Source organism: Rhea pennata, chromosome 27 (assembly GCF_028389875.1).
Source record: "Rhea pennata isolate bPtePen1 chromosome 27, bPtePen1.pri, whole genome shotgun sequence".
NCBI classification, from domain to species: Eukaryota; Metazoa; Chordata; class Aves; order Rheiformes; family Rheidae; genus Rhea; species Rhea pennata.
This window is the reverse complement of record NC_084689.1, coordinates 4,560,407-4,574,225: the sequence shown is the minus strand read 5'-3', so window position 1 is coordinate 4,574,225 and position 13,819 is coordinate 4,560,407. Positions and strand designations below refer to the sequence as shown.

Below are 13,819 nucleotides of genomic sequence, written 5' to 3'. Positions count from 1 at the left end.
GCCGGGAGGGTCCCCCCACGCTGGGGTCCGGCGGCACGGGCCGGCGGGCTCCTCTCGCCGCCGGTCCGTATGGCTTATCCATGGCTGGAGGATGCTGTAGAAAAGGGGCTGGGAGACGGGGGGATGGTTTTGGGGGGGGTGGAGGGGGGGGGGATGCACGGGGAGCGTTTAACCGCTGCCCTCCTCGGCCGAGCGCGTGTCCGACTTGAGCTTGACGAACTCCTTGGCCACGTCGTCGTTGTTGCGCTGCGAGAGGATGCGGAGGACGGTGAGGCCCGTGTCGTCCATGTGGATGCGGCGGCCCAGGGGCAGCCAGCAGGCGCAGGCGGCCCGCTGCAGCACGTCGCGCAGCTGCAGCACGGCGATGCCCACCGTGCGGTCCTCCCGGGCGAAGCAGTAGTCCTTGACGCACACCTGCAGCTCGTAGCACTCGGGGCCCGTCTCGGTGCCCAGGGTGCTGCGGCGGAGCGGGGAGGAGGAGGAGGAGGAGGAGGAGGAAGGGGTTGGGGGGGGGACAAGGCACAGGCGGCGTTGGCACAGCGCCGGGCTCGTGGGCGCCGGGCTCTGCGGCAGCACCGGAGCCAGGTAGCGGGATGGCAGCAGGATTAGTCCCCGCCTCGTGCCAACGTTGGGGGGGGGGTCACCCCTTGGCCCCCGTGGGGGCTGAGGGCTGTTTTAAGGGAAACCTGAGTCATCTAAGCCCTTCTTCCCCCTCCCCAAATCTCTTTTTTTTTTTTTTTTCCCTCCTTTTTCCCAATCCTCACTTTCCCTAGGCAGCTTTTGCCACTGGAAAACATCAGCATGGTCCTTTGGGGGAGGAAAAAAGCAATAGGCGTTTTTGGTGCTGCCGCATCTCCAGTTGATGCTGGGCTGCAGCATCCCCGTACCCCAGGGTCAGGGGACCCCCCCCACCCCACACCCCCGGGATGGGCCCGACTCCCCCACCCCAGCCCCACGCTGCCACTCACAACTGGAAGCTCTCGTTGTACTTGGGCGCCCAGCTGTTGTTCTTGGACTTGGTGGCGAATTTCCTCTTCTTGTCGCTCAGGTGGGGCCCGATGATGTTGACCTCGATGAAGGGCCGGAAGATGCCCGACGTTTGCCACTTGAGGTCGTTGGCAGCCACCACTGCAAGGAAGAGGCCGGTGAGGGGTGGGCTGGTGGGGGGGGGGGGGGGGGGGGGGGGGGGGGGGGGGCGGCAGCTCAGCAGCCGGGAGGCCCCGCAGCCCAGCCCGCGGCGCCCACCTTTGACGGTGACTTTGTGCTCGCCGGTGCCGGGGTGGGTGAAGAGCTCCACGTGGATGGAGACCTCGCCGACGGGGTCATCCACGCCGGAGCCTGCGTGCCGGAGGGAGGCTGCGTGAGCGCGAGCCCCCTGCCCGGCGCCAAGCCCACCGGAGGAGGCAGGTCACCAGGCAGGGCGGCATCGAGCGCGGCCCGCGGTGCCGCCACGGCAGCCCGGCTCGCCACGGCGCTGGGGTGTCACCACCACCACCACCACCATCCCTGCAAGGTCTGCCAGTCCTGGGGAAGAGCCCCCTCCCCCCCCCCCCACCGCCCCCATCCTCACCTGGGGGGCAGCGGGCAGGGATGGTGCCAGGTCCCGGTCCCTGCAGCTGGCTGTCACCGCTCAGTGCAAGGATGGGGACGTGTTGGGTGGCACCCGGGGTGGTGGTGGTGGAGGGGGGGGGGGGGGGGTACATGCTCTTCGCACCGCCGGCTGCGGTGCAGCCCTGGGGCTGTGCCCCGAACGAGACCTCGTGCCACCGGGCAGACATGGCTCTGCCAGGGACTTTTTTTGCCCCCCTCCATCTCAGGGCGGGGGGAGAGGGGGGCACACCAAGCCCTGGGCCCTCTCCCCATATGCCCAGCCTGGGGGCACTTTGACGGGGGGGGGGGACCTGCACCCAAGAGCATTTCCCCCCACCCCCCAGTGCAGCCCCCTCCCCGCCTCGAGCTGTGCATGCACCCATGGGTGACGGAGGGCTGCAAGGTGGGAGGGCGGGCTCAGCGGGGCGAACGGGACGAGTCAGGCCAAGGGGAGCAAACCAAGAGCAGCAAAAAGCTCCGCGCTGGGGAACGGGGCAGCGAAAACACCGGGGGAGGGGGGAGGGGGGGATAACACGGTGAGGGAGGACACGGCCCCACGTGTCACACCGTGGTGGAGCCCGGCACAGGCGTGCCAGGGCTGCGGTGGGGGTGCTGGGGGGGGGGGGGCACACATTGCCAGGGTGTCCCCGAAGCTGGCTGAGGGCCCACTTTGCTCTCCATCCTCCGGCCCCTCTGCCCCCCCCCCGCCCCAGGGGCACCCCCTTCCCCACCGGGCACCCTGTGCCGCAGCGGTGCCGCATGCTGAGCCGAAATGGAGGCGATGATGGGGGGGGGGGGGGTGTATGGAGAGGTGGGGGGATCTCGGTGCTGAGGCCAAGCATGGGCGCAGTCCCGGCTCGCGGGGGGAGGAGGGGGGGTGCTGTGATGGAGGCCAAGCAGGGCCCGTGGAGCCCTTCTGGCAATGGAGGTGGGGGAGTGTGTGTGGGGGGGGTCCCAAAGGGCCGAGGCTCGTGTGCAGAGCCCCTGGGTGCCCCGAGCGTGGGCACGGGCGGGTGGCACCGCCGGCCAGCAGTGCGTCCCCACGGGACACAGCGACCCCCCCCCCCCACTGCCCCCCCCCCCAGCCTGCTCCCTCCTCCACCGGGCTCCGGGTGGGGCGTTGTGGGGGTTGGGGGGAGGAGGTCGATTCCCTCGGGGCTGAGCCCCGGGCCTCCCAATTTTACGGCCGGCTGCCCGAAGCGGGGTGGGGGGCTCGGCGGGAGCCGCTCGGGGGGGCCGGGCCGGCTGGCAGGCAGGGTGCTGGGACAGGGGAGCGGTGCACGTACCCTTCTCAGGACAAATTTCTTCACTAAGGGTAAACCTAATACCTTTTCCACCATGAACTAGCAGGAAGGTGAGAGAGAGAGAGAGAGAAAGGCAGAGACACAGGGCAAAAAAAGTGGAAGAGAGAAACAGCGTGCGTAAGGGGAGGAAAGAGCAGGAAGAGAGGGAGGAGGAAAGAGAAAGAGAGAGAGAGAGAGATCAGGTCTCGCAGACAGACGCACGGCCGAGCACCCAAACGACACTGCAGCGACACGCAAGCGCCGGGCACGGTGCGGCCCCGGGCGCTGAGCCCGCACGGGTGCCGGGGAGCACCCGCGGGTGCTGCTGGCTGCCCGCTCCGCGCCGGCGGCCTGGCTGGCACAGAGAGGACGGACGGACGGACAGACGCCCCTTGGGGGGGAGGGGGCGCACAGAGAGCAAACATAAGCCCGGAGACGCAGACAAGCCCGCGCAAAGGCGGGGAGGGGGGGACACACACAGGACTGGCACCTAGCGGGGGGCCGTGCGCGGTGGCCCCTGAGCTGCCACCTCCCCAGCTGGAGACGTCAAGGGCCACAGCAAGGGGGTGGCAGCTAGACCTCCGGGGGCAGCGCGGTCCCTGGAGGGTGCTCAGCACCCCTGGCTCTGGAGCAGGAGCGGCTTGTGCCGCGGCTCCTCTTGCAGGGACCCAGGGGTGCCCGGCTGCCCTGGGCGCTGCCGCCGGTGTGCCCGGACCTCCGCGGGCACCCAGCACCTCTCCTTATCCCCAAGATGTGGTGCAAACCGCAGAAGGGTGAACGCTCCCCCCCCCCCCCCCACAAGTCCCTTTCCTCCCCACCGCATCCCCTGCACCCCATCCTGCCCGCCGCGACCGTGTCCCCCCACCCCCCCACCCAGCCCCACCGGGACGGGCCCCTCGCTGAAACCTCGGCGGCGGAGCAGCCGCTCGGGGTGGGGGGCCGGAGTGGGGTGGGGGGCCGGTGCAGCACGCCCTACCCTGCGAAGCCTGGGTCTGCACGAAGGTTTTGATGAGGAGGTCGGTGGCCTGCGTGTACAGGGACAGGGCGTAGCGCAGCGACTGCAGGTCGGGGCTCTTCTCCAGGAACGTCTTCTTCAGCCCCACGCCGCCCGCGTGGAAGTATTGCTGGAAGGAGGGACGGACGCCGGCCCTCAGCGGCTCTGCTGGCTCTGTGCCACGGCACCGGCAGCTGGGGACGGCCCCGGGAAGCGCATCGTGCCACCCCGACCCCCTCACCGGCATGGGTGCTGCACCCTCACCTTGATGGTGTCCAAAGCCAGCTCCACCACGGCACACTGCTTGGGGGTCAGGCTCTTGGCTTCCTCCCGCACCATGTGGTCCTGCAAGGCACAAATCCGGGGGGTCACCGGGGGGGGGGGCGCCAAGGCGGCCGGGCACCGCTGGGGACTTCCAACCGCTCATGGCGATGTTCGTGCCAGCCAGGCCCGTACCTTCAGCTTGGAGAGCTGGCCCAGCTCCTTGGCCGCGTTGAAGATCATCTGGGTGCCCTGCGGAGAGCAGAGGGAAGGGAACGGCCCCGGTGAGCGAGCCGGGCGGGGGGGCCGCGCCGCGGGCAAGGCTCGGCGGGTGCCCGGCGCTGCGCCGGGCCGGGGCATCGCTGCTGCGCTGCCGGGGTCCCCTCGCCCCCGCCCCGGGCGCCGGGCACGGGGCTCTCGTGGGGCAGCGCTGTCTGGGCAGGCCCGGCTCAGCACCGCTACCCGCTGTCCCCAGAGCCGTGCCGAGCGCTGGTCCTTCCCCCCCCCCCCCACCACCCCCAGCACAGATCTGCGTCTGCCCGGGGCGGGGGCGGGGGGTCGGCGACCCGGGACCTCACACCCCGGTCAGCACCTCCAGCTCCACTCCGGGCTCCCATCCTGCTCCCTGCGGTGCCCACAGCCCTGGCACCCGCTCCTGCGTCCGGCGGAGCCCGGCACGGCACAGGGGCACCACAGACCTTGCACGGAAACTGGTCCCCAGCCCGCAGGAGGAAACGCAGCGGGGGGCGGGGGGGGGGGGGGGGCAGGGAGCCAGCGAGCAGGCGCCGCGGGACGGCGCAGCAGCCCCGGCCGCCCGCCGGCCGTCCCTGCGCCCGCTGCTCCCAGCCCGGCCCCGGCCGTGACCCGGCACCCAGAGCAGCGCCCGCGCCGGGGCCAGCCGGGACCCCCCCCTCCCTGCAGGTGGGAATCCCCCCGGTGCCGCACGGTGCTGGAGGCCGGGCGATGCGGGGCCCCCCCCTCGCCCCTGCGCGGCTCAGCTCCCGCTCCAGCAGCCCTGCGCGGGCTGAGCGCCAGCGCCTGCTGCGCCCGTGGCACCACACTGCTGGGCAAACTGGGGCAGAGCCAGCGACTCCCCCACTGCTCCCCTCTCCTGACCAGTATGTCCAGTGCCTCCCAGCAACGCATGAACCCAGATCCTGTAACCGCCGTGCCACGGTCCCCTCTGCAGGTGCCTGGCCCCACGGCCCCACACATTTGTGCCCTCCTTTAAGCCTTTCCTTCTGCCCCCTTAGCTCCCACTAACCCCTCCCTTGCTCCTTGCTGGGAGCCGGGGACATGGGTGTCCCTCGAACGGAGCCCGGGGGGACACGGCACAGAGCTGGGACCCCCACACACACACCGGGCAGAGCCAGGGACAACGGAGCAGAGGGACGGCGGAGGCCAGAGCAGGGAGCAGAGGTGGGGGGGGGGGCCGTGTCCTTACTTCAGTGTGACTGGGCAGCTTCACCCTGCTCTGCAAAGAGAACAGCAAGGCACAGCTACCGGTGGCCCCGGCAGCGGCCAGCCGTGGGCTCGGGGCCCCCCGCGTCCCTCGGCCAAGCGGGGTCCGGCTCTGCGACCTCTGCTGCCCACAGCACCGGGCTGGGCCCAGCTGTCTGCTGGTGGCACTGGTTTGGCACCAGTTCACACCCGCAAAGGTTCAGCTCAGCGCCTTTGCTAGTGCTACTCCTCCCCTGGCTGCTTTTCCCCACACCCCTCGCGCGCCTGAACGGCTGTGACGAGCACGCCAGGTCTCTGCGGCTCTTGACCCAGAGGCCGGCTTGCTCCCGGCCTCGGGTGACTCCGGGGAAATCGCAGCAGGCGGAGAAAAGCGGTTTGCGCGGGAGCACTCGGCAAACCGGGGGCAGAAGCCTGGCGTCCCGGGCACCCTCGCTGCTCCCACCGCAGCACGGGCTGCGCCGAGGGCATCGCCCAGCCGGGCTCTGCAGCTGCCCGTCCCAGGATCTAGGTCTTGGGACCAGGCAGCCTGGAAGAAAACTCCTTCTGGCCGGAACGGCGTTCCTGAGCACCCAGGGAGGGGATGGGGAGCACCCAGGGCGAGTGGCCATGTGGAGGGCGAGCCTGGGCAGCCAGGCCAACTGGCGAAACCCTTCGGGCAGGTTTGGGGGCTCAGCCAGCCTTGCTGGGCCATGGATTGGCAGGAAGCAGGCTTGGAGATCCAGGGGATCTCTGCAGCCCCACGGCCCCCCTCCTGCTGGGGTGTCAGCTCTCACTGGGGGCGATGGACTGCGTTTGGGGGCGAGCTTGTGCCGTGCTCAGCCTGCAGAGGAGCGACTCCGCGGGCACCCCGGGGAGCGCCGGGGCCCATCACCCCCTGCTGCCCCCCCCTCACCTCCCCAAAATGGGACAAGCAGTCACGGCAGCCCACCACCACCACCACCACGAAACACAGACCCGGCTCACGCGCAGGCAGCCCGTCCCGCACAGCACGGCACACCTCGGCACGACACCACGCCACGCAGGCAACGGCACATCCAGACAGCACGACAGAGGAAGCACGGACAAGCGGGGAGCCCCGCCGGTGGGGGGGCCGCGGGGCCACGACGCCCGCCGGAGCCCCCGGGCTATTTACCTTCTCTGTCCCCTTGCCATGTTTTCTCAAGAGGGTGCCCTGTAGAAGCAACGTCAGAGGTTGAGCGGCGGCGGCAGCACGTGGGACGGGGCTCGGGGCCGGGGATGGGGGGCCGGGGGTGTTGGGGGGGGGATGCGTGGCAGGGCATGGCCGGGCACGCGGGGCAGCTCCTGCGGGAGGGCCGGCGCCGGAGCTGCTCCCGCTCCTGTGCGCTCGAGCTGCAGAGCTCCGGGCCCGGCAACGGCCCCGTGCTGATGCTGGAGCAGAGCCGGAGGGGGGGGGGGAACGAGGCTGGAATGGGGCAGAAGAGCCACACTGGGGTTTTTAACTGGTCTCTCGGGGCCGCTGGGGCATAGGGCTATGCTGGGGGGGGGTCCCTGGGGACGTCCTGCCCCAGAGGGAAACTGAGACACACGGTGCTGGGACCCCCCACCTGGGCCGGGCAGAGCCGCCACCGTCCCCACTGCTGCAGTGGCCACAGGGACAGCGGTCTTGGCTCTGTGCGACACGGGGTGTAGGGGGGGAGGTGGCCCAGCATAGCCGAAGGCGACCTGGGCTGGACCCCGGCCCCACGCTGGGGGCCATGAGGTCTTGGGCGGGGGGGAAATCTTTCCAAACACCGTATTTAAAATCAAAGGTGTCGGGGCAGCGGGACGTGCACTGGTGCCCTGCAGGGACCAGCGAGGCGGGTGCCTGGCAGCCGGTACCCAGCACCGGGCGCCCAGCACCGCTGCTCCTCTCCGGGAAGGTGCCAGCGGTCTCGGGGTGCTCCGATTAGGGGTGAGTGGGATTAGGGGGTCGGAAGCGGCCCTTCCCATGCCCCGCAGGGCACCGACGCGCTGTCACAGACCGAGCAGAGGACACCGAAAGGAAATCCCCCGGTCAGAGCCGCGCGAGGAACCTGCAGCAGTGCTGAGGAGGGGACCCAGGAGTCCGGGCTCCCGGTCGCGTGTCCCAACCCGGGGAAAAGCCTTGCAGCTCCCGCTGGCGAGCTGCAACCTCCCCCCCCCCCACCCCCTGCCCGCCTTGATCACCGAACAACCTCAGCCAGGGACCTCCGTGTCCCAGCGAGATGCTCTTCACCGAAGCTGGGAAAGCCTCTGCCCTCAGCACCCCCCGCCCCGCCTTCCTCCTGGCACGGCCACTGCACATAGGGAAACTGAGGCACGGCAGGTCAGGCAGAGCAGCCCCATCCGCCTGGCACACACTGCTCCCCTCCTCCCCAGCACGGAGCCAGGAGATGGGATCAGCCCGGGTTTGGCTGGCCCTGGCTAGGTGGCACTGCCCTGGCCACATCCCCACCACTGCCCCCACGTCTCCACGCCCCCCCCCCCAGCCCATCGCCAACCCAGTGCCGTGGCAAATCCAGCCGCCCCGGGCACCTCCAGGACCCTTCCGCACCCCCCGGCTCGGGGCCGCGGCGGGGGCTCCCCGCCAGGAGCTGGAGCCGGTGCCAAGCGGGCAGCGAGAGGACAAGGGGGCCACGGAGGTGAAGTGAGTCGGGGACCGGAGGAGGGCGAGGGGAGGGCACGGGCAGCCACACAAGACAAGAACCGGCGAGGTCGGGACCGACACACAGCGGACAGACAGACAGACAGACAGGGAGCTGCCGTACTTACAATCATCTGCCATTGAGAGGAGAGCAGAGCAATTGGAGAGAACAACCGTCACATGAGTGTCGTGTCCCTCCGCCAACCCCCGGCTGCCCCCAGGCCAGCCCCAGCCCCAGGCGCCCTCCCGCCGGCCCGGGACCAGCAGAGCTGTGAAGGCACCCCGCGCTCGGGGCTGACGCCGGTCACCAAAGCGCTCCATGCCCTTACCCTGCTGCCGGCATCTCTGATTTCCATGGCACCAAACTGGTCCCATCCCATCCCTCCCGGTCCATCCCAGCCAGACGGCTGCATCGGGGTGGCTTGCAGCCCAGCGCGGGGCAACATGTCCACACGAGCCCTGCTGATGCCCGCCCAGTTTGAGGGAGGCAGTGGACGCAGAGCAAAAGCCCGCTCGACCCGCTCGACGGGCTGCTCCAGCACCCAACCTCCGGCTGCCTCAGCCCGTCTACAGGCCAGAGCCTGGAGAGAGGCCCCCAGCTGGGCCCTGCCCTGCGGCGAGACCAGCCTCCAGCAGGAAACTCTAAGAAATTGGGAAAAATTGCCCAGCGGCATTTGAAACCATCCACACATCCACATGAGCCTCCTCTCCCCACGCACAGGGCTCTGCACGTGGCAGGGAGGGGACAGGAGCCGGGGCTGGGCTGGGGACCCAGCGGCGCCGGGTTCCTTGCTAGCACTGGAGTTTTGACCACGTTGGCCAAGAGCGCGCGGTCCCAGCCGGGAGCGACGCCGTCGCAGGGCAGCCCGGCGCCCTCGCTCCCCGTGGGCTGGCCTGAGCCGTGCTCTGCACTGGGGCAAGGTGCAAGCTGGTGGTGGCTAAGCTGGGCCACCTCGCTGCGGAGGGCTGGAGAGAAACAGCCTGCATCACGTCATCCCTTACGCACACAGTGCGAGAAGCCCCGCGGCCCTGGGGCACTGGGAGAGGTGACTCAGCAGTCGGTGGCTCCTTGTTAGAGCCCATCCTGGAGTCCCAGCTCCCAGCTCCATGACAGAGACAAAAGCCCCTAAGAGTGGCAGGGACAGGGTCAGCTGCGCAGCCAGCCCAGAGCCTTTGGTGTCACCGGTGCGGTGGAGGGGGAACTGCCCCTTCCCTGCTAGACCTGAGAGAACAGAAGCTCCCCCACCAAAAGCCATTGGGATAGGTAGTGGTGGCCCCCCATGAAACCCTGGGGTGCATTGCTACATGCAGGAGCACCGAGACACACAGAAATGCGAGACGGAGCCATGAAGCCTTTAGAAAGCCTCTCTCCAAGGAATGATTCCCTGAGCTTTACTGTGCCTCTGGGTCTTTCTGAACCCATGAGCAAAGGTTCAGTCCCAACCCAGGGAAACTATCCTCATCTTCACATCACCCCCTGAGCCTGGAGAAGATATAGTTCCTGTTCATTGGAGTAATCCCAGCCCCGCAGCAAGGCTGACGTGCCATAGCTTGCTGCACCCCAAGAGTCACCAGATTTACCTCTTGGCGCAGGGCCCGTGCCCACAGACTGATGCTGAAGAGGCACGGCATGGATGCTGTGCCCACAGCTTGGAGGGGAAGGATGGAGAGGAAAGGACCAGTTTCATCTCCTGGTGCCACAATGAGGGTGGCAGGAGACTGACAGTCCTTTGGTGAGATCAGCTGGATCACACTGGGCACTTGGCTTGAGCATGGACCTTTCCCTCCTCCATTCCTTTCCCGGCCATGAGCTGGGGAGGCAAGTGAAGCCCCCATGTCCTCAGCAGTCAGCAAGGGCTCCAGGCAATGATGTCCCACACAGGCCATCCACGCACGAGGTATAACCCCAGATCAGCCACCTGTGGCTCAGCTCCAGTGTCCCTCCTCCCGGTCCCTGTCCTCTGGCACTCACCGTCTGGTCAGTGAGCGGGGGCAGGACAATGGTCTTCTCCATCGTGTTCATTACCAGCTTCCAGAGCTCCTTCAGCACCCGTTTCAACACCGTCTTCTCACATATCTTGGCAAAGAGGGTCAGGCTGCAGAAAGGGGATGAGGCTGAAGGTCTGAGCACAGCACACCTGGTGCCACCCTTTGCTTGGCCACACCAAAGGCCCCACCATCCCCATGGGATATTGGGAGATGTCAGCCCTGCCTGGGTCCACATTGCTCCTGGAGTGCCTTGGGGCAGCCCAGTTGTCACAAGGGTCCCCATACTGGCGTTGTCCCCCACACTCACTTGCTGTCCAGGAGGTCCATGATGGGTTGCAGGACATTGTCAGCATCCTGTGCAACGCTGCTGCAGGTGCTGGCAGGGACATTGCCAGTGCCTTTCACCTGGCCCAGGATGTCACCCATCTGCTTCACGCACTCCTCAATGTGCGGCTGGAAGCTGGGGGGAAGCAACGCCCAGAGGGCTCAGCCCAGAGAGTCCCTGGCCTGGCCTCAGCTGCAGCTCTTAGACCCCCAAGAGCTCTCCCTGCCCAACAGCCCTCGTCCCCTTGCCTGGAGATACCTGGTGGCAAAGACTCGGCTCAGCTCGTCTAGGACATTGTTGAGTTTCACTTGCAGCTCCTTGAGGATATCACTGGCTTCTGTATCCAGCTGGAGAAAGGGGACATATTGGAGAAGACATCAGTATCCCTTATCTATTCCTGGGGTGCCTTTTGGGGTGCACCCCAAAAGCACCACAGGGTTGGGCAAAGCCTATCCCTGGTCCGACTTGCTGGCAGAGCAGGTGCCATGGGGTGGGACAGGGTGATCCATGCAGACATGAAATGGGAGGAAAAGGGGGTCTGGTCCAGCACTGTGGAGCTGGGGAAGGGGTTGGCCCCTGGGAGAGGAGACTGATATAGCCCCTCTGTGGGGCTCCCCCTTGGGGGCTCCCAACACTCACCTCCTTCCCCCCCATGGCTTCAAACATCTTCTCCAGCTGGACTCGGAGCTGTTGGATGTTGTTCATCAGGATGCAGGGCTGGAGAGGTAGGATGGAGAGGACGGTCAGCATCGAACACCACAATGTCACAGGAACTAGCGTCCACACCACCACCTCACACCCCAGAGACACCAAGCAAGGCGGCCACGCCACAAAACTAGGCTCTCTCCCGTCCCATCTGCTCATTTTGGCATCTCCATATCAGAGGCAGGGACGTGCACAGAGCAGGGATGCCCATGCCAGCCACAACACAGACCCCGCATGGCAGCATTTTGGGAGTTGCCAGGCCTCCTTTGAGCCATCGGACATGAGACCGAGGCTGGACTGGTGACAGTGGGGACCAGCTCTGGGTCTGAAATCACAGCTGGGGTCACTGCGTGGGGTCACCAGAAAGATGAGAGGGTACATCACCACTTTCTCCTTTTCCTTGGAGCAGTAGGAGGCGAAATCCTTGGAGATGATCTCGGCATATTGGAGCAGCACGTTGCTGATGGTCTGCAGCCACATGAAGGATGGGACAGGCCCAGAAAAGAGCAAAGAGGAGGAGGAGGAAGGAGGGAGGGAAGGAGATAGTGAGTCTCATGGCAGTGAAGTAACCCAATGCACGGATCTGCTGTGGCCTCCTTGGGCCCTGCATCCCCCCGGATGTGCCAAGACCCGTGTGGGTGCAGCCGTTCCCAGCCAGACTGAGCATGTCTGGTTTCAACGGGTGGCAGCGGGCAGCTCCAGCATTGGCACAGGCATGAAGGCATCTGCCACCAGCCAGCAAGCCCACATGCCACTCCCCTGCCACGCTTCAGCAAGCTGGTGGCATTTAATTAATCTAGATTAATTAAACAATTAACTTATTAATTAGCTAATCTCCCACGCTAGCAAAGCCGGGAGAGCCGTGGGGTCTCTGGGAGACAGGTTCACTCAAGTGTCGCTGTTGGAGGCAGGTTGTGCCTCACACGCTAGCGCTCGCAGGTGGCATGCAGAGCCCAGGGGCCAGGGACAGCGTGGCAGGTCCCCACCTTGGCAAACCTCCGCATGTAGTGCCCGACTATCTGGGGGTCAGGGCACTCCAGCTTCTTGATGATTTCAAAGCTCTGATTGAGCTGGGAGAAGACATCCACCACGGAGCAGGAGAAGAGGGCATGCTCGGACGTCTGCTGGAACTGCAAGGGGGAGAGAGAGCATGAACTGGAGGCATGGGGGTGGTTCTTGGCTGAGGGGACAATCCTCTGTCACCCACCCCAGGTTGCAGTGGCCCGGGGACAATCCTGCACCCATCTGCCTGCTAGGTAGAAGGGGAGAACCTGGTGCCAGGCTTGAGTTAGAGACAAGCTCCCATCATACCCCATCCTTCTTGTCCCGCTCCAGTGCTCCATGCAGGAAATCTCGTGACACCTCTTCATTCTCATCAAGCCACTGGATCACAAAGGGCTCAAACCAGCTGGAAGAGAGGCACATCCCCAGTGAGTGTGACCAGCACTAGACCAGTCCAGCAAGGTGGAGGACATCTGTCACTGCAAGACGGTGAGCAGCATCCCTCCCCAGATGCCCTCGAGATCTGCACTTACGCAGGGTACTCAGGCACGCGGCTCTTGAAGGAGGGGAGCTCGGTCACATACTCGTTGTAGAGCCACTTCACCTTGAAGTGCAGGTTCATGTAGTCGGCGCTCTTGCATAGACGATGCTTGTCGTGCTCTGCGTGGGAAGGCAAGAGCGGGATGGGGCTGTGTCGCCTCGAGCCCTCCCATCCCTTGGACTGGGGATCTGAGTGCGAGTCTCACCAGGGCCCCAGAGGTGGCTCTGGAGATGCCAAGGAGATGGAGCAAAGCTAGAGTGGGCTGTAGGTATTTCTAGGGAGGGGTGTAACCTCAACATGATGTTAACGGAGGTGATGAAACAGCCTCCCTCATGACCCAGCAGCCTTGTTCCTGCCCAGCAGCCTTGTTCCTGCCCAGTGAATATTCAAGTGGGAACCGAGGGGCACTCACCCTCCATCGCGTACTTCATGTCCTGAGCAAAGAGGTTCCACATCACCTCGGCACTGATCTTCCCCACGTTCAGCTCTTGTGGGAACCTGGGGAGGAGAGGACAGTGTGCTCACCGGGTGACTGGAGCATGAGATAATGCTCCGTGGCCAGGGCCAGACCACAGCAGGGACCCATGTCAGCCCAGGCATGGCTAGGGCTATCCCCAGACTGTCCCCCACCTGGTGGGGCTGGTGCATGGAGCCAGGCTCAAGGCAACCTTGATGGCTCTCCTTTGCCTGCTGCTTGTGGCGGGCTTATGTGGTTGTGTCCATAAATGGGACTCCTGGGGTCTTTCCCCAGCTTGACAGCTAACTTGCTGCGCAGGTTGGAAGTAAGTCACCCACCAACTCCTCCCCTGCCCCACGCCTCAGTTTTCCCACTTCCAAAGCACTAATTCAATCACGAATCGAGCACAGTGCCCTTTCCCCACATCTACTCACTGGTTCAGGCAGGGCGTGTAGGAGTTCTTGTCCTCTTCGATAATGGAAACTATCAGGGTGATAAGTTTGGACCAGAAATCCAGGTTCTTGATGCTGGGGCCCTGCTCCTCGGGGGGCACCTCGCCTTTCTTGTTCTGGAGCGACGGGCACACAG

General features: G+C 65.9%; 1 protein-coding gene across 1 annotated transcript in view; it reads right to left on the bottom strand.

Annotated features, from left to right (window-relative positions):
* Positions 1–126: 126 nt before the first annotated feature.
* The window catches only part of UNC13A (unc-13 homolog A), a 35,735-nt gene continuing 22,042 nt past the window's right edge, over positions 127–13,819 (bottom strand). Inside the window, exons 26-44 of the mRNA XM_062596589.1 lie at positions 13,666–13,799; positions 13,187–13,272; positions 12,767–12,893; positions 12,543–12,639; positions 12,218–12,361; positions 11,616–11,699; positions 11,166–11,243; positions 10,785–10,873; positions 10,509–10,661; positions 10,185–10,308; positions 8,341–8,346; positions 6,722–6,760; positions 5,573–5,602; positions 4,324–4,380; positions 4,132–4,212; positions 3,850–3,997; positions 1,246–1,338; positions 969–1,128; positions 127–457 (exon numbers count right to left, since the gene is read on the bottom strand). Coding sequence (XP_062452573.1) covers positions 169–457; positions 969–1,128; positions 1,246–1,338; positions 3,850–3,997; positions 4,132–4,212; positions 4,324–4,380; positions 5,573–5,602; positions 6,722–6,760; positions 8,341–8,346; positions 10,185–10,308; positions 10,509–10,661; positions 10,785–10,873; positions 11,166–11,243; positions 11,616–11,699; positions 12,218–12,361; positions 12,543–12,639; positions 12,767–12,893; positions 13,187–13,272; positions 13,666–13,799 — 2,019 coding nt within the window. The 3' untranslated portion in view covers positions 127–168. The remainder of the gene's footprint in view (positions 458–968; positions 1,129–1,245; positions 1,339–3,849; positions 3,998–4,131; positions 4,213–4,323; positions 4,381–5,572; positions 5,603–6,721; positions 6,761–8,340; positions 8,347–10,184; positions 10,309–10,508; positions 10,662–10,784; positions 10,874–11,165; positions 11,244–11,615; positions 11,700–12,217; positions 12,362–12,542; positions 12,640–12,766; positions 12,894–13,186; positions 13,273–13,665; positions 13,800–13,819) is intronic.